General features: G+C 39.6%; 3 protein-coding genes across 3 annotated transcripts; 2 read left to right on the forward strand and 1 right to left on the reverse strand.

Moving 5' to 3' along the window:
* Window positions 1-6,140: 6,140 nt before the first annotated feature.
* Window positions 6,141-10,102, reverse strand: LOC131697812 (cis-aconitate decarboxylase-like). Its single transcript, XM_058989230.1, has 6 exons — window positions 9,971-10,102; window positions 9,729-9,789; window positions 9,337-9,524; window positions 8,984-9,076; window positions 8,033-8,238; window positions 6,141-7,697 (listed from the first exon to the last, which is right to left on the reverse strand). The coding sequence occupies exons 1-6, from the start codon at window positions 9,986-9,988 to the stop codon at window positions 6,773-6,775; spliced, it is 1,491 nt and encodes a 496-aa protein (XP_058845213.1). The 5' UTR covers window positions 9,989-10,102; the 3' UTR covers window positions 6,141-6,772.
* A 186-nt stretch (window positions 10,103-10,288) lies between these two features.
* Window positions 10,289-14,080, forward strand: LOC131697813 (uncharacterized). Its single transcript, XM_058989231.1, has 4 exons — window positions 10,289-10,364; window positions 11,577-11,756; window positions 12,105-13,571; window positions 13,965-14,080. Exons 2-4 carry the CDS (start codon window positions 11,600-11,602, stop codon window positions 14,063-14,065), a joined length of 1,725 nt encoding a protein of 574 aa, XP_058845214.1. The 5' UTR covers window positions 10,289-10,364; window positions 11,577-11,599; the 3' UTR covers window positions 14,066-14,080.
* A 112-nt stretch (window positions 14,081-14,192) lies between these two features.
* On the forward strand, window positions 14,193-17,685 carry LOC131697814 (putative threonylcarbamoyl-AMP synthase). The gene is made up of 7 exons (XM_058989232.1): window positions 14,193-14,293; window positions 14,730-14,839; window positions 15,033-15,230; window positions 15,368-15,530; window positions 16,096-16,261; window positions 16,557-16,651; window positions 16,753-17,685. The coding sequence occupies exons 1-7, from the start codon at window positions 14,230-14,232 to the stop codon at window positions 16,836-16,838; spliced, it is 882 nt and encodes a 293-aa protein (XP_058845215.1). The 5' UTR covers window positions 14,193-14,229; the 3' UTR covers window positions 16,839-17,685.
* The last annotated feature ends 107 nt before the right edge of the window (window positions 17,686-17,792 follow it).

The following is a 17,792-nucleotide window of genomic DNA, read 5'->3' on the forward strand; positions in this document are numbered from 1 at the left end:
TGCAATAACAGCTGTAAGTCTTTTGGGGTAAGTATGTACCAGCTTTGCACACAGTGTCGGAGTGATTTTGGCTTATTCTTCTTGGTAGATTTGCTATAGGTTGTTCAGATTGGTTGGACGACGCTTGAGGACTGCAATTTTCAAATAGTGCCACAGATTCTCAATGGGATTGAGATCAGGACTTTGACTGGGCCACTGTAGGACATTCACCTTTTTGTTCTTTTTTTCCACATGGTCAACAGACTCTTTACTTAAGAAAAAATGTGCATGATGAGGAAAGTCAGCGTGCAACAATTTCTGTCAGTTCAGGAAATGGCAAGGACATTCACATTAGCAGGTTTGTTGCAGATTTAACATTTCCCTTACATCCAGAACCTGTTGATTCTGTAACATCATACTAGCACTAAGCTGTATGATCGATCAGTCAAAAGAAGAAAAAAAAAAAAGCCTCATGGTTTAGGAACTTACAAATCTTAGAGGGTTGCTCACCAAGAAACTAAAGTATTACTGCTTTAAAAAAAACTAGTATGTTGGCGTTTGTAATTTTGATTTATGGCTATCCGTTGCATAACACCTGTCTGATTAGTTTAATCTACCTACCATTTAAATTTAAAAATAGAAAACAAAACAAAAGCACTAACATGCTTATGAGATAATAAGTGTGCCACTAGCTATGCTGTCTATATGACATCATCTTCATCTGTTCACACCTAATTCAATTTGCTTTAAGTTTTTTTTTTAGTGATGCTATTATGATGTACATATTTTGTATGACAAAAGGGAAACTTTATGCAGTTACAGAAAACCCAGTTTTTCTTGCTTTACTGGTAATATAGGTTACATTGTGTGCTTATGTAATGATGGTATCTGGGTCTCTGGCAACACATATGCTGGCTTGTTAGATTTAAAATAGAAGTTTTGTGGTCTTTCTTTAAAACTCTTCAAAAAGGGCATTAAAGTCAAATAAAGATCCCTCTAGTCCATAGGTTAAACCTCAGTTCAGAAATTCAGGTTTTTTTCTGAGCTTTTTGAGAAACGTTAGTTAGTAAACCTGATAAATACATAATGATCGAAGCAGAAAAAGCAATCGCGAATGAGACAAAACACACCCAGGAGTCTATTTCAATGATCTAAAGAGTGGCATATGTAAATACCCCTGCTCTTTAACTCAGTGTTAACCCAGCTGGGATTTACTTACAGTATTAACATTACAAATACAGTGTGACAAAGTCGTGAAAAATCTAGATTTACATTTTTAAAATAGACCCCATAATACAATATAAAAGAGAGCGTTAATCATGTATTCTCCTTGTTGCTTAGATTCACTTTGCAAATTAAATAATTTCAGTCATTACATCCTGGTGGCTTTTTAAAAAAGAAGTTTAAACAAGCCCTCCCCAGACTAAGTGTACAAATTATCTAAGAGGGGCGTCTAGTTTGTGAAGTGCATAAAGTTTAAAGGAAACAAAAACTAAAATAAGTAAATAAATAACACATTGATGAAGCAAAGTGAAAGAAAAGGAAGAATGACAAATAAACACCAGTGTAATGAAGAGGTGAAAATGAGAGAAAGGGGGGTAAGGGAAATGTCTCTGGGGATATTTTTGTTTGTTTGTTTTCCAAATGGTTAACAAACTCTTTACTTAAGAAAAAATGAGCACCACTGTTGGTCCAGTTCAGTAAATAGCAAGGGTCTAGAAAGGGGATTTTTAAATGAGGCACAGATTGTAGAAGGGCAGCACGTATGTCATACTAGAATGGTGTTTGAGGAAATACTGGAAAGCAAGAGTAATGGAGAGTCCTGCATACCTTCACTGGGTGGGTGTCCTTCCCCTGAATGCATCTCATCATTTACATATACAGTGCCTTGCAAAAGTATTCAGACCCATGACCAATTCTCTCATATTACTGAATTACAAATGGTACATTGAAATTTTGTTCTGTTTGATATTTTATTTTAAAACACTGAAACTCAAAATCAATTATTGTAAGGTGACATTGGTTTTATGTTGGGAAATATTTTTAAGAAAAATAAAAAACTGAAATATCTTGCTTGCATAAGTATTCAACCCCCACACATTAATATTTGGTAGAGCCACCTTTCGCTGCAATAACAGCTGTAAGTCTTTTGGGGTAAGTATGTACCAGCTTTGCACACAGTGTCGGAGTGATTTTGGCTTATTCTTCTTGGCAGATTTGCTATAGGTTGTTCAGATTGGTTGGACGACGCTTGTGGACCGCAATTTTCAAATAGTGCCACAGATTCTCAATGGGATTGAGATCAGGACTTTGACTGGGCCACTGTAGGACATTCACCTTTTTGTTCTTTTTTTCCACATGGTCAACAGACTCTTTACTTAAGAAAAAATGTGCATGATGAGGAAAGTCAGCGTGCGACAATCTCTGTCAGTTCAGGAAATGGCAAGGACATTCACATTAGCAGGTTTGTTGCAGATTTAACATTTCCCTTACATCCAGAACCTGTTGATTCTGTAACATCATACTAGCACTAAGCTGTATGATCGATCAGTCAAAAGAAGAAAAAAAAAAAAGCCTCATGGTTTAGGAACTTACAAATCTTAGAGGGTTGCTCACCAAGAAACTAAAGTATTACTGCTTTAAAAAAAACTAGTATGTTGGTGTTTGTAATTTTGATTTATGGTTATCCGTTGCATAACACCTGTCTGATTAGTTTAATCTACCTACCATTTAAATTTAAAAATAGAAAACAAAAGAAAAGCACTAACATGCTTATGAGATAATAAGTGTGCCACTAGCTATGCTGTCTATATGACATCATCTTCATCTATTCACACCTAATTCAATTTGCTTTAAGTTTTTTTTAAGTGATCCTATTATGATGTATATATTTTGTATGACAAAAGGGAAACTTTATGCAGTTACAGAAAACCCAGTTTTTCTTGCTTTACTGGTAATATAGGTTACATTGTGTGCTTATGTAATGATGGTATCTCGGTCTCTGGCAACACATATGCTGGCCTGTTAGAAGTTTTGTGGTCTTTCTTTAAAACTCTTCAAAAAGGGCATTAAAGTCAAATAAAGATCCCTCTAGTCCATAGGTTAAACCTCATTTCAGAAATTCAGGGTTTTTTTCTGAGCTTTTTGAGAAACATTAGTTAGTAAACCTGATAAATACATAATGATCAAAGCAGAAAAAGCAATCACGAATGAGACAAAACACACCCAGGAGTCTATTTCTAAAGAGTGGCATATGTAAATACCCCTGCTCTTTAACTCAGTGTTAACCCAGCTGGGATTTACTTACAGTATTAACATTACAAATACAGTGTGACAAAGTCGTGAAAAATCTAGATTTACATTTTTAAAATAGACCCCATAATACAATATAAAAGAGAGCGTTAATCATGTATTCTCCTTGTTGCTTAGGTTCACTTTGCAAATTAAATAATTTCAGTCATTACATCCTGGTGGCTTTTTAAAAGAGAAGTTTAAACAAGCCCTCCCCAGACTAAGTGCACAAATTATCTAAGAGGGGCGTCTAGTTTGTGAAGTGCATAAAGTTTAAAGGAAACAAAAACTAAAATAAGTAAATAAATAACACATTGATGAAGCAAAGTGAAAGAAAAGGAAGAATGACAAATAAACACCAGTGTAATGAAGAGGTGAAAATGAGAGAAAGGGGGGTAAGGGAAATGTCTCTGGGGATATTTTTGTTTGTTTGTTTTCCAAATGGTTAACAAACTCTTTACTTAAGAAAAAATGAGCACCACTTTTGGTCCAGTTCAGGAAATGGCAAGGGTCTAGAAAGGGGTCGGAGTGATTTTGGCTCATTCTTCTTGGCAGATTTGCTATAGGTTGTTCAGGTTGGTTGGATGACGCTTGTGGTTCGCAATTTTCAAATAGTGCCACAGATTCTCAATGGGATTGAGATAAGGACTTTGACTGGGCCACTGTAGGACATTCACCTTTTTGTTCTTGAGCCACTCCATTGTTGCTTTGGTCTTGTGCTTGGGATCATTGTCCTGCTGAAAGGTGAATTTCCTCCCAAGCTTCAGTTTTTTAGCGGACTGAAGCAGGTTCTCTTGCAGTATTTCCCTGTATTTTGCTCCATCCATTCTTCCTTCAATTTTAACAAGATGCCCAGTCCCTGTTGACGAGAAATATTGCCACAGCATGATGCTGCCACCACCATACTTCACCGTAGGGATGGTGTGTCTTGAGGCATGGTCAGTGTTAGGTTTGCGCTACACATAGCGCTTTGAGTTTTGGCCAAAAAGCTCTATCTTGGTCTCATCTGACCACAAAACCTTTTCTCACATCGCAGCTGGGTCACTCTCATGCTTTCTGGCAAACTCCAGACGTGCTTTCAGATGGTACTTTTTGAGTAACGGCTTCTTTCTTGCCACCCTCCCATACAGACCAGTGTTATGCTGAGATCTTGATATGGTTGACAGGTGCACCATTACTCCACTCCCAGCCACTGAACTCTGTAGCTCCTTCAAAGTGATTGTTGGACTCTCTGTGGCTTCTCTCACAAGTCTCCTTCTTGTTTGAGCGCTGAGTTTTGGGGGATGGCATTTTCTTGGCAGTGCCTGGGTGGTGTGATGCAGCTTCCACTTCCTGATTAGTGATCCAACTGTGCTCACTGGGATATCCAAACACTTGGATATTATTTTGTACCCTTTCCCTAATCTATGCATTTGTATCACTTTATCTCTAACTTCTGTAGAATGCTCTTTGGTCTTCATTTTCCTTCAGATTCACAGCCTGACCAATGATCCTTCAACAGTGGGGTTTTTATCCAGAAAATGTGACAGCAACTTTAATGGTTCACAGGTGGAGGCCAATGGTAAGGTAATTGTGTCCTTGTTAGGGCAATTTCTTTCATCGGTGTAAACTGGGAGCTTCCACAGCACAGGGGTTGAATACTTATGCAAGCAAGATATTTCAGTTTTTTTATTTTTCTTAAAAATATTTCCCAACATAAAACCAATGTCACCTTACAATAATTGATTTTGAGTTTCAGTGTTTTAAAATAAAATATCAAACAGAACAAAATTTCAATGTACCATTTGTAATTCAGTAATATGAGATGAATTGGTCAGGGGTCTGAATACTTTTGCAAGGCACTGTATATATCCCTATATGAGGAAGTGTAGGATTACATTTCTCTGCAATGCACCTGCACCCAGGTAAACCAGGTAAAGGTGCGTGGAAATGGCAGTGTCATAGCAGCTCTTTCGGTTGGAAGAGGTCAGTGACATTTGTGGTTTATATTTGACAGAAGATTGTGTTTCTAAATTTGCAATAAGTGATGTCCCCATATCATGAAGTTGACACACAAAAACAGGTAGTGCAGGTTGAAGCGCTGGTGCGTGTATTTATTACACAAATAAATAAAAAAGCCAACAAAAAACACTGCTCACAGAGCCAAATAAACACAAATACCTCCACCAAAGAAGTAACAATTGTCTCTTTTCTTTTGATACTTTCTCCTTTGCTTACTTGCTTGCTTAGTAGCTCGCTCACGCTCCTCCTTCCTGCGCACCCACCCAGGTCAGCAAATGCTGCGGGTTTTTATAGATGTGGTCATCTCCGGATTAGCAAACACTTAATCAATCTGGAGATGACGAGTTTGCACGAGTTTATGGGGATGGGTTTTTTACATTAACAAACATTCACCCGTTCTAAATCAACACAAACAATACATTTAAATCATACAATAACAACATCATTTGTTGCTGAATGCATGTCAATGCATACCCTGCATTCGTCTGTTTCACCCGCTAGACACAAATTACAGCACCAGCTCAATTGGAGCTCCAACTCTTAGCTAATCAACCTCTATCCCTCAGGGATAAACCACACCCGGAATTGGGGAGATTTCTGGGGAGATAACTATTTTGTTAGGTGAGGAAAGACTTATTTGGGGAAGTTTGACAGGTTATTTACATTCCCAGATGATTCTAGGTTAGGTAGAAGCTGGCTGCAAACACTAATATTAAAAATGATCCCATAAGTTTACAGAAAAGTTCATTTGAAGTTTAAAATGTTATTATTTTTGGTTAGGACATTTCTCATTGTAGTCTCACACTGCAGTTTGTCTATTGATGTAATTTGAAGGAGAGGAAAGAGCAATTGATTTCAAAAGAGAACACTTCATTTTACCAATTTATTATCTGCAGTATATACAATACATTTATATCACTTAACAATGAAATTACTGTATTATTGTACACCTTAAACACTGTAAACTAATAATCTTTTTCAATTAAATAAAATATAAACACCAAAACAATTACAATTGTTTCATTTGTATTATATTTGCACACTTGGGGCATTACACTGATTTCACATTTGATGATTGAATTGATTGAATTGACAGATGATATCTTCCAAACTAGTGACCTGTTACACAAATCAACAGTATTGCAATCCCGATACAAAAGTCTGAAATTACACACAATAAATCTTTGTAAAAGATCAAATAAAATAACAAGAATTCAATAAATAGAGCAATAGTGAGATTCACAGTGCTATCAGAATTGAGAGTATATACATTGCATAATCCATGTGAACAGTGCTTTACTTACAATTGAGTATGACTGGCAAATAATCACTAAAATTCTGCACTATATAACAACAACAACAACAACAACAACAACAACAACAACAACAATAATAATAATAATACAGTAAAACAAAACACAAATGGCATGAAGATCGTTTCCCCAATCATTTCATATTGTTTTCTTCAAGTGTACGTCATCAAAGGATGTCATGAAGCCCTTCACTCCAGGTGCATGGTGAGGTGGGAGCAGTCCTGCATGTCTTCTATGTTCTCCACGGCATCAATGATGGCCTCCACTCTCTCTCCTGGCAGGACTGCCCCAGCGTTGGCCCGGAACTTTTTCAGCAGACTGTCACGACTCAGTGGCTTCCTCCAGTGTCCATAAAAGGTGTCGCAACGACCCTTCAACACATCGCCAGTTGTGAGGGTCACCAGCACCTCTGCGTACATCTTATTGAAATTGGCAGGGTTGTCCTGGGGATGCTCGACCTGTACTCTGCTCAGGAGGCTGAGCAGCTCAGGACGGTCCAGGAAGGCTGGGCTGAAGGATTGTACACTGACCTCGCCGTCCAGCAGAGCAGTGCAGGCGTTGAACTGGAAGGAGTGTCGGGCCTGGTGCTCGGATTCAGGGAAGGGCCGGTTGATATATTTGGAGAGGGGGATTCTCAGTAGGATGTTCTGGATCATAGAGGGCTGGAACCCCCCTACGGTGTTGACCAAAAGCTCCCGTGCTGCGCACGCTGCGTCTGCCACCCAGTGCATCCCCAGGTGTGCAGGGAAGCGCTTGAAGGCTATGTCCTGGTCCTCCAGCAGGAAGCGGGGATCCTGTTCCACCGGGGAGGGCAGAGCCTGAGGCAGGTAGTCGTTGTAGAAGGCACTAAAGCCAGCGCAGCCTGGGGTCGAGTCCAGGATCAGTGTGCTGGCCTCCAGGCCCCGGGATGCCAGCAGTGCCGCCTCCAGACCAAGTCGGGCTGCGTTCCCAATATGAAGAGGCTTGGATTGAGTGGCAGCGTTGGCCATGGGAGCCCCTGCCAGCGAGGCAGCAATCGCCAAGGCGTTTGAGCACTGCGAGCGATCCAGGGAGAGCAGACGGGAGCAGGCAGCAGCACTACCCAGAGGGCCCACTACAGTCGGGGGATGGAACCTGAAGGGAGAAACACTGGCATGACCATCCTGGTAACTGAGAGAGTATTTTACATTATATATGCTTTTAATGGTTTTAAAATTCTGATTTAAAAACAACCTCGGGTAGACAAATGTTTCTTATCATGCCTTCTAAAAAAGGCATGCTAGGAAAGTGTAATAATTTCCAATAAAAACAACATAATCACTGTGAGGCTAAAAAACCACTGAAAAACAGATTAAGATTTGCTTTCAAATTCAAACACGGTCTCATTCATGCTGGAAGAATATTGGCACACTTCCTTCTTGGCAGCACTACAGTATTGTGCCAAGTTTGTTCGGCAGCAGTCTCCTCACCTGTTGGGGATGTTTTGGGCTTCGTTGGAGAACCTCATGAGCCGACCCTGAATCTCAATGCCCACGTTGAAGGCTAGCAGGAGGTCCATCCCACTGGGCTTGGCGTTGCCAGGTAACATCTGAGCAATAGCGAGCAGGGCAGGAAGGACTGCCCCTGAGGGGTGGGTGGCTGGGTGCCAGGTATCATCGAAATCCATTGAATGGACCTGCAAAGAAGAACGTGCGGGCACAGTAAGCACCTGGTACAGTGTGATCTCCACTGACATTCCTGATTGTGAGGAAGCCTGGCAGTGCCCCATCTTTCTACAAAAGAAACCTCAAGGACATGAATACAAACCTGAGCTTTCACTTTTCAAAAAAAAAAAAATAAAACAACAGGATAAATGGAATGTGTCCTGAATACAGTCACTCCCTGATGGGCAAATATCCAGTATAATGAACAAATTAAATTATTTAAGTATTATATTTAAACAATTAAGGCATTACATTGGTTTTTAATTTTCTGCATTATGAAAATGTTTAGCCTCAGATCTCAGAAGTTTTTCTCCTTTGACTTTCTCATAGAACTACTCCTTAATCATCTGTTAAGTAACCTGTAAAGTGCTCTTGTTTGCTTTTCTCAAACAATTACTTAAAACTTGAGATAAAACAAACGTTTAAACTATTTTATGTTGAAATAATAACACATCATCTCTTACAAGATCTACTGATTTGTGTATGTACTGTATATACTAACATTTTGGAATGCTGTATTTCAAGAGGTGTTTTCACGGAAATTAGTTGCAGGCAGTGTAATGAGGAAATGACCAGCCACAGACATGAGCTGCAGAGCTCGTCAGCTGCTAGAATGTGCTCATTTCATGGACTACATTTTTACAATTTGAAAGGGCTGAGCACTGTGTAAACAAACCTGACATTAAAATATGCCAGCCAACAAATACACTGACTTACCGCAACTCCATTGACAAAGGCTGCCAGACTTGGAGAGAGTCTTGTGTGCCTTCGACCAAAGACTGAACTGATGTAATCTGGAGCATACATTTGCTGCAAAGAGAGTTAATCACAGATCATTATAGGGTCTCAATATTCTTTTAGATGGAAACAAGCAAGTTAAATTCTTGATTATCATCACCCTGGTTTGACAATGCAAACCTCAACTGGAACGGTGACTGTTCAAAGAAACTTTTCAAAAATGGGGTAAGTACTGAAGGAATGGTTGATATTAAAATTGTACAGCCAGGGCCCACTTCTTTGGCCATTATTTTAGGACCATAGCCCAGTGTAAGCCTCAGCTGAAGGATTACCTGGCAGTGCTGCAGAGCCAGCTCAAAGACATGGGAGCTGCTTCCCAGCAGCCCCACCCCGATGCTGTCCAGGATCATCCTCTTACTGCGGTGCAGCACAGTGTCTGACAGCTGGCCCGGGTGCACCAAGTGGATGAACCCTCCAAAACTGCTGGTGATTGTCTCCTCTGGGGCAGGTCTTTCTTGCACTGCAGGACAACAAACAGCAGATCAGTCTCTGCCTGTGCTTCACTTTAGTATTCAGAGCATCAACTCTACAATAATGCACTAAAATAACAACACTTAAAGACAACTGGGTCCATTGAATTGGTGATGGTATGAAATCCTTAAAATTAACGTTATTTACACAGTTTTTTTTTTTTTTATTAAATAGCTTTTTAAAAAATGTTTACCTTCAACTGCAGATTTATGTAGAAGTCGCAGGCAGGAAAAGTGCCTTGAGGTTCTCTGAAACTAATTCAAAAAGGGAAAAAAATGAAATAAAATCAATATGATATATGACAGAAAATACTACTACGACTACTATGACTACTACTACGACTACTACTACTACTAATAATAATAATAATAATAATAATAATAAAATAAAAAATAAAAATGCATACATTTCTAAGAGTTTCAGCGCAATAATTACCTTGAGTGCTGAGAGCATGATGGTGTTCAGTAGATTGCTGTGTACAACAAAGTTCTGTCACTGAGCTGATATTTTGCTGTGGTTCCATCCTCTCTTTATATTCTTTCATACCTGGATGCTGATTGTCCTCCAGGTTCCAAAACCCCTCCTTCTTTTAGTGAAACTATTCAACTAATTGGGGGGATTTTTCTAATTTGACCAGGAAATGGGTTATGTATTGACCAAGAAGTGGTCTGGAATGTTGGGGAATAACCCTCTTTCTGTTCTGGGAGGACACTTACTGAGAACTTGGCACTGGGAGACTCCTCCCCTGCTTGAGAGAGAGGTTCTATAAAAAATAAACTCTCACCTCCTAAAGTTCACACTGCAGCTGAAGAGACACCTTGTTGGCCAGGTACTGTAATACCAATCTTGTTTCATATTTTTACAGTTAGACAAATGCTTGTTTGATTATATAGAAAATATTTAAATGTATTTGTTTAATGTAAATTATGTTATATTGTGTGTGATCATTTTTTGTATTATTAAAAATACCAACTGTATTTTAGTTAACTAGTAGAAATGTAGATTATTATAAAACATATATATCAAATACTGCATGCATTTGGGGCGCCCATCCTCATGAGTGTGATAATAATTATTAACACATACCATACAGTATATAATAAATGAAACACAAAGACTGCGCAGAATATTTCCTTTACAAACACTAAAGATAAATAGATCAAAATGGCAAACTTTTTCATAAACCAGTATAATTAATGTATTACGTTTTTACGTGAACAAACAGTTAAGTTTACAAAGTATAAATGCCTCTGTCATAAACTGGCACTGTGGAAAATAGTTTGTGTTTTTGAAAAGACCACTTAGTTCAGTTTACTATTGACACAGATTATATTACCCACAATTTAATAAAAACATGTATTTATTCATTTATTTATTTGTTTGTTTGTTTATTTATTTATGTAGTTTGTGTATATGTATATACAAATAATGGGGTGGATATCCCTTTTTTTTATTCTTAGTACATGGTTATGCAGTTTCATTTGTATGCTTTATGGTGCATTAAGTTGGTACTGGTATTGCTAACTGTTCCTTGGCTGGCAGGCAGACAGATCACTGATAGCTAGATTCAGGAATGTCCTCATGCATGTCGACACTCCTGGGTGTTGTGTTCAAGCCTTTTCTTCTTTTTCAATAGCATTGTGTATCAGTCATGCTTGTTTAAGGAAGTAGTTTGACTCTGATTTTGCGATCAGCTGTTCAGTGTTTACCATAAAAATCAGTCAGATGTGCATATGAACTCCAAATCACTTTAAAGGAAAAGCAGAAAATAAACATTTTGGTGTATCCATTTAAATTGTTTATCTGGGCAGTACCAGATATCTAAATGGAACAACATTACTGAAATGTCAGTTTCTCGGGTTTGTTGTTGCTGAAAGATGTTGAGCTCCAGTCGAGCTGACAGGCTGTGATTGGCTGATTTGGCAGTTGTGGGTACAGACTGGTTGCTTTCATCGCTACAAAGTATTGATTGGCTGTTTGTGGTGGATAATATAATAAATGTGTACCAATTGTGTCTTTGTTGGTATTTGCTGTCCAACAGAACTGAGCTTTGACGTTAAGAAGATGGCGAGTGCAGATGAATTTGCGGCCATGTTCTATGGAGAGCCGGGGGTCCTGGGCCTCCTGGCCAATGGAATCAGTGCTTTCCTCGTTCTTCTGCAGAACTTCAACGGAGCACAGACTGGTGTACCATCCCAGGGAGTGGAGCACATTCTGGCTGGTAAAAACACAATCTATCTGTGTCTTAGGCAAAAAAGGATTCCATGTTCTCTAAACACCAATTCCTGTACTGATCTCTTCTATGATATTTAAGATGTTTCTTATATGCTTCAATACAGTCTTACAGACCATGGGTGTAAGGCTGAGGTGCAGCAAATAAAGTTGGTATTCTATTAGAAAAACAATATGAACATACAGTGACCCTGTATGCTAATTTTTTAAAAAAGAAAAGAAAGATCTTCAGCACAACAATAATTGGACCTGTAATAGCACAGCTGATAATTACTTTGAAGTTTGTTTGTTAGGTGACCTTGCTGGACTCTGACTTCTACCTATCTACATTTCACAGGTGTTCAACTGATTCTGATTGGGGGGGTAACTCAGCTGTTGGCTGGGCTCCTATCCTTCCGGAAGTATGATCACTTAAGTGGGACATCCTTCATCGCATTTGCTGCTCTCTGGGGCAGTTATGGGTCTACCCGTATAGTCCTGGGTGCCTTTCCACCCTATATTAACAGCACCAACACCACTGACCAGCTATATCCAGCCAACAGCACTTTTCGAAATACAGAATTGGCTACTCCACCAATCGGTCAGTCTGCTATAGCAGGGCTAATCGCTTACATTTCCATCTCATTTATCCTGTCCTTCTGCTCTGCCACTGTAAACTACATCATGCCTTTTGTCTTTGGGGCCATCACCTTGACGCTGATCTTTGAGGCAGTGGGGCTTGTCGGGGGGTGGGCTCTAGTGGTCTCCGGGGTCCTGGAGCTAGTGATCCTCATGTGTGGGCTTTATGGAGCGGCAGCCTTGCTCCTGAAAGGTGTCACGCAACGTTACATCCTCAAGGGCTTTGGGACCCCCCTTTTTGACGTGCTGCTCCTGGGGACGGCCAATAACAGCAACTCCCAAAAAATAGGGGAAGAAAAGAAGAAGAACACCCAATATGCTGAACCCATGGCACTGGGCTACCTGTGCGACACAATCTCTCCTTTCATCTTTGCCTTCTTCTGCTTTGGCTACCTACCTTCCTTCTTTGTGGGCACTATTTGGGTCACTATCAACGCTTTCTCCCAGCTTTTCTCCAGTTACTATGCCTACCTCCGAAAAGACGTCTACCACACAACCAAGTTTTGTCTGCACAGCACCTACTGGCTGGTGAAATCATGGGAGGAGTTTGTGCTGTCAGTTCTCATCGACAGAGAGGGAGCGGTCAGCGGGCGAGAAAGGATGGTTGGTGACTGGTTCTTCCTAGCGACCGCCATTGTTCTCTGCTTGATGTCACTCAACATGGATGTGCTAGAGGTGGCCCATAACTTGCTATTCCTCCTGCTCACGGTATCCACAATCTCCCAGATCCCACTGGGGGGCTACTACATCTTCTTTGGGGTGATCTGCAGCTTGTTCACAGCCCTGTCTCTCTACGGTACCTTTGCCCGACTCATCAATTCCATAGGGGAGAAGACCTTGATCCCTGTTGGGGTGCAGCCACTATCCACAGAGAAGCTCCAGGATGTCCTGGGACTCATCAAACGGTGCTGGGTGAAACCCCAAGACCTCCCTCGCAGCACGGTTACACAGCTACCTGATGCCCTTTTCTACGTGACCAATGGCATAGCTGCCCTCTCTGCCATCCACAGCCAGGACGTGCACCCCACCTTCCTCCATCTCACCATCCCCTGGGTACTGATCCCTGGAGCAATCATCCAGGTTTACGTGAGCCGACTGGGCATCCAGAAGGGAAGGCGCTTTGGGCCCATTATCCCATCCTGCTATGCTGCCATCTGGGCTACCTGGACCTGGTATCGGTTTGCAGGTATGTTTTAATAAGGGGAAAAGGCAATGCCAGTTGTCTTTTTAAGTAAATTCACATGATAACTTTACAGTGATCGACCAATTTGTTATAATAAACCCCTGTAGTAGGCAACAGTCATGTCAGTGGAAGTGCAACCTGTTTTAATTAAATAAAGTGGTTGAGGAAGTATATAGGTGTTGAAAGTAATAAATAAAAGATGTGTGTCCCTGTTGTAAAAAAGAGTAGCTCTGTTTGACTGCACACATGATATAAGGATTCTAGAACAAGCTAAACACTTTCTATTTGTGAAATCCCCCTGAGGATGTCCATGACTGTCCTGCACCTAATTCATGATTTTCTTAGTTGGGATTGTCTTGCTTTTAAAATTAGTAAAATAATGTCTTTATTTTGTAGGTGTGTTACTTGGCATTTCTACTGATTTTGCTGGTGGATTCACAGCTGGGGCTGTAGCATTCTTGGTACTTAATGGCTTCCTAATGCTTATAGGTAAGTAATTTTAATGGAATTGGATCTTCGTCTAACATTTAGGGGTTTGTTTAGTTGGAGTGAAAAGTGTCAGAGTAAATGGATGGAAAATATTAATGTGTGTTGCTGTGTGTTTTCCTCTCTTTCTCAAGGTGCTTATGTAAATGTTGTGCTGCTGTTGCTGACTCTTGTCATGGAGGTGATTGTGGTGTGTTTCCTGCTCTCCACACTGGGCAGACTGCCTTACCAACTGGAAAGTAAGAGTCTCCCCTTCTCCTTCCCCAAAGTCAAACCTGGAGCAAAGATTAACAGCAACTTGTTATTTAAACAATTTGAATTAGGAAGGTAGACATCTATCACCCCAATACCATACATAATGGCTAATAATTTATCCTTAATGAAAACATATTCTGTGTTTGGATTGGCAATCAAACGGGTTAAGTTCTTGACTAAATGTTTTCCTTAGACTAGAGTATTCATCTTTGGCTTTTGATTGAACTGAACTCAACAGATCCTAGACTTTTGGCTCACCCACAGTTCACGCATGGCAATCTCTCCTGTTTCTCCCCAATGTTACCATTGTTGGGTCTGTTTTGTTACACACATGCACTACCTCTATGGAGCCTGCCTGTAGACTCCAGTACATTTTCTTTCCAAGGATGGTGATAAAACTAAGTTGGTTTTCCATTACAGTTGCGATGCTGGCCATCTTCTCTTTGATCTGTTTGTATGGTACTCTGGCCTCCCTTGCAAATTCCATCTTCAGAAAGGAGCTGCTGCCTCTCGGGCCCCCATTGCTGAAGGTAAAGTTGTCATCCAGCTATATCGGAATTAGTTTTAAAATAATGTTTTTTTTTCAAAATAATAAAGACTTTTAATAGATCCTTAAACTAAGGTATGTCCACGAAGCCTTTGAATTCCCAGTGGTCATTACAAAAGTGCTGAAGTGGATTGTTGTAGATTTGAGCATGCTTTTAAATGCACTCTTTCTTATAGGCTACACAGGAAAAAGCTGACAAAACTCCCCCTCCTCCTCCTTGTTCCATCGCCACCTCAAGAAAGACCAGTGGGCTGCTGAGCATCTCAAAACTCCTGGATGCTGGTGGGGTCTGTGGTATTCCCACTGATACTGTGTACGCATTGGCAGCATCCTGCAAACACCCACAGGCTATAGAGAAGATCTACAATATCAAGGTATGGACTGGCGTATTTATGTGTTTGTTTGTCTGTGCTGTACAAAATAAGCACTCAAGAGTTCTTTTGCATGGAGGCAGGAGTAGAGTCACTTTCCAGAGCCATGCTCTCAGCTCACACTTCTGTCCCTCTTTCAGGATCGCCCACAGGAGAAGCCCATCTGTATCTGCATCTCCAACTTGGAGCAGCTGTCAACTGCCAAGCCCCCCTTCAGCCCCCTGCTCTGGGAGTTCATGAGGAACGTCTACCCAGGAGGCATCAGCTGCATTGTCAAGAAGGGCGAGTGGCTCAATAGGCTAGGTGAGTTCAGACAGGCTCTTCCATCTCAAGGAAATGATCCCTGCCACCGTACAGGCAGTTAGGTCAGCTACCGTTTGTATGTATATAGGATTTTACACAGTACGTTTTTGTTATTTAGTTGTATTACTGATATTACTGGCAAATGGAAAAAAAACTTAAGTGTAATATGAACTATTTAAACACCTGTTAATTTAATGAAACTACTTTAAAACTCCTGTTGAAAGTTTAGTTGTATGTTTCTAGTTTTGTAACATTAATAGATGTTTTTGTCCTTCCAAAAATTGGAATGTATAATTTAGAGAAAAAAGCGAGGTCTGTGTTTCAAATCCTGGCAGTCACTGCATTGGTCTAATAGTTTATGGGTGTTATGGCAATTTCTGTGTAAAACCACAGGTGACTTCACTCTCCCTTTTATAGCACTGCTACATCTGTTGACTCTTTTACTCATATGGAAGGCTATCATTTGTTTCCTTTAAGAAAATCCAAAAACCTGTGTGAGTTTAGTTTGTAAGAGAGGCTCTGTCCAAAGACCCACGCTCACAGCCTTCTCTTGGTTCTGGTTTAGGAGTCGGGGCAGCCTATGACAGAGTGGGGACTAAAGAAAGCATCATGATCAGAGTCCCTGACCACACAGTGACCGCCCATCTGTGCAATATGACTGGACCACTGGCCATCACTTCAGCCAATCCAAGTGGAGAGCCTGATAGCACACACCATGACATGGTGATAACGTAAGTATTTGTGCTGTATGCTAATGACCAGGTGACAGCCACAACAGCAGCCGTTAAGGAAGATTCATTTCTATTCTAATTGTTAGATACTATATTCATGGCAGTGTGAGGTTGGTCCTAATTATTGAGCGTCCACTGGGTACTAATGGGAAAAAAGTGTTGTATCATGGATACATAATATTGCATGTTAGAATAATATTTACCTGCATTAAAGGACCTACTGGGCTAGTGTAGGAAAGCTAATATTTTGTAGTCACTGTTATAAATGCTATAATTTCCTTTTTGTTTCCCACAGGCGTCTCGGGCACAAAATCAGTGGGGTTCTGTGTGACGGAGAATCAAATGAAGCGGTCGGTTCCACTGTGGTCAACTGTTTGAAGATAGATGAAGGTATTTCCTTGATATTTTTCCTGTTCCCTTTTGTTTAAGGCAGCCTGGACTGAGAGCTTTTTTTACTGAACACTGTTACTCAGTTTTATTTTCTCTTTCAGGTACAATCACTATTATACGAGAAGGCTGTTTTCCTGCTGCCCAAGTTAGACACATTTTTGAAAAAGTCAAAAATTCCATGGAGTAAAGACAAGGAACACTCACTACAAATAACATTAACGTAGTGAATCACCACTCAGGATGTGAGAAGTGTACTAGCTGGTGAAAATGTGAGCAGTGATCTTCAATTATGATGTAGTGACATCACTAGGATAATAAATTATTATTATAGTATTTATAATTATAAAAACTGTGCCATTTAATTTATTCTTAAACTTGTTTCTGTGAAGACTGGCAACATTTACTCCTGAAATGAAGATTTCAAATTTTACAGTCCACATTTGTGAATAATGCATATATTAATAAAGTTAATAAACATTTTGTGTGTGCATATATTTAAAACACTTTGATGGTAAATTATAATACAATTTGTGTATGCTATGTACTTTATGTAATTATATTTGTTATAGGTTTGTATTTATAAACTAATAAAACAAATCAAATAATTTGGTGAATCTTACCCCTGAATGCTATTTGCTATGATTGTCTCAAAATCCTGGATATAAAAGAACTGGTCAAGCAATTGAATGCATAGTATAGGCATTAGAAAAACATGGTTGTTAAAAGTGTTAAAAAGTGTTAAAAATTATATTTGTCGGGGTGACATTTCTGTTTTGTATCTGCTGTGAATTTCCTTCCTTAAACATGTACTGTTTTATTTCATAAGACATTTTTAATACTGTGTATATATGTATATAGATATTTTTTTTCTATTCTTATAAAGTATACTATGTCTAGGAAGAATTGACTGGATTTTGAATCTGTAATTAATCCTTGTTAAAACTGTATAAACTGTTCAATGTCTTATAATTACAACATTTATTCTGTGATTGTCCTTATCAATGACCATCAATAAAGTATAATTAAGACTCAAATGACTAATACATGAAACTTAACAAGATTACATTTATTTAATTTCCAAAGCACAACTTACATGTATTAAACTTCCATTACATTTAGTTGCAGCATCCAACAGCAGATT

Source organism: Acipenser ruthenus, chromosome 16, assembly GCF_902713425.1.
Source record: "Acipenser ruthenus chromosome 16, fAciRut3.2 maternal haplotype, whole genome shotgun sequence".
Taxonomy (NCBI): Eukaryota; Metazoa; Chordata; class Actinopteri; order Acipenseriformes; family Acipenseridae; genus Acipenser; species Acipenser ruthenus.

Bases quoted from the DNA above. Each gene is read 5' to 3' on its own strand.
- LOC131697814 (XM_058989232.1), top strand. From the start codon at position 14,230: ATGGAGGTGATTGTGGTGTGTTTCCTGCTCTCCACACTGGGCAGACTG. The intron at 14,840-15,032 runs GTAAAGTTGTCA...TCTTTCTTATAG, and splicing joins TCGGGCCCCCATTGCTGAAG to GCTACACAGGAAAAAGCTGA. The intron at 15,231-15,367 runs GTATGGACTGGC...TCCCTCTTTCAG, and splicing joins AGAAGATCTACAATATCAAG to GATCGCCCACAGGAGAAGCC.
- LOC131697812 (XM_058989230.1), bottom strand. The intron at 9,077-9,336 runs GTAATCCTTCAG...CTCTCTTTGCAG, and splicing joins TGGCTCTGCAGCACTGCCAG to CAAATGTATGCTCCAGATTA. The intron at 7,698-8,032 runs GTGAGGAGACTG...TTCTCCCTTCAG, and splicing joins GCCCAAAACATCCCCAACAG to GTTCCATCCCCCGACTGTAG.
- LOC131697813 (XM_058989231.1), top strand. From the start codon at position 11,600: ATGGCGAGTGCAGATGAATTTGCGGCCATGTTCTATGGAGAGCCGGGG. The intron at 11,757-12,104 runs GTAAAAACACAA...TACATTTCACAG, and splicing joins AGTGGAGCACATTCTGGCTG to GTGTTCAACTGATTCTGATT. The intron at 13,572-13,964 runs GTATGTTTTAAT...TTTATTTTGTAG, and splicing joins GACCTGGTATCGGTTTGCAG to GTGTGTTACTTGGCATTTCT.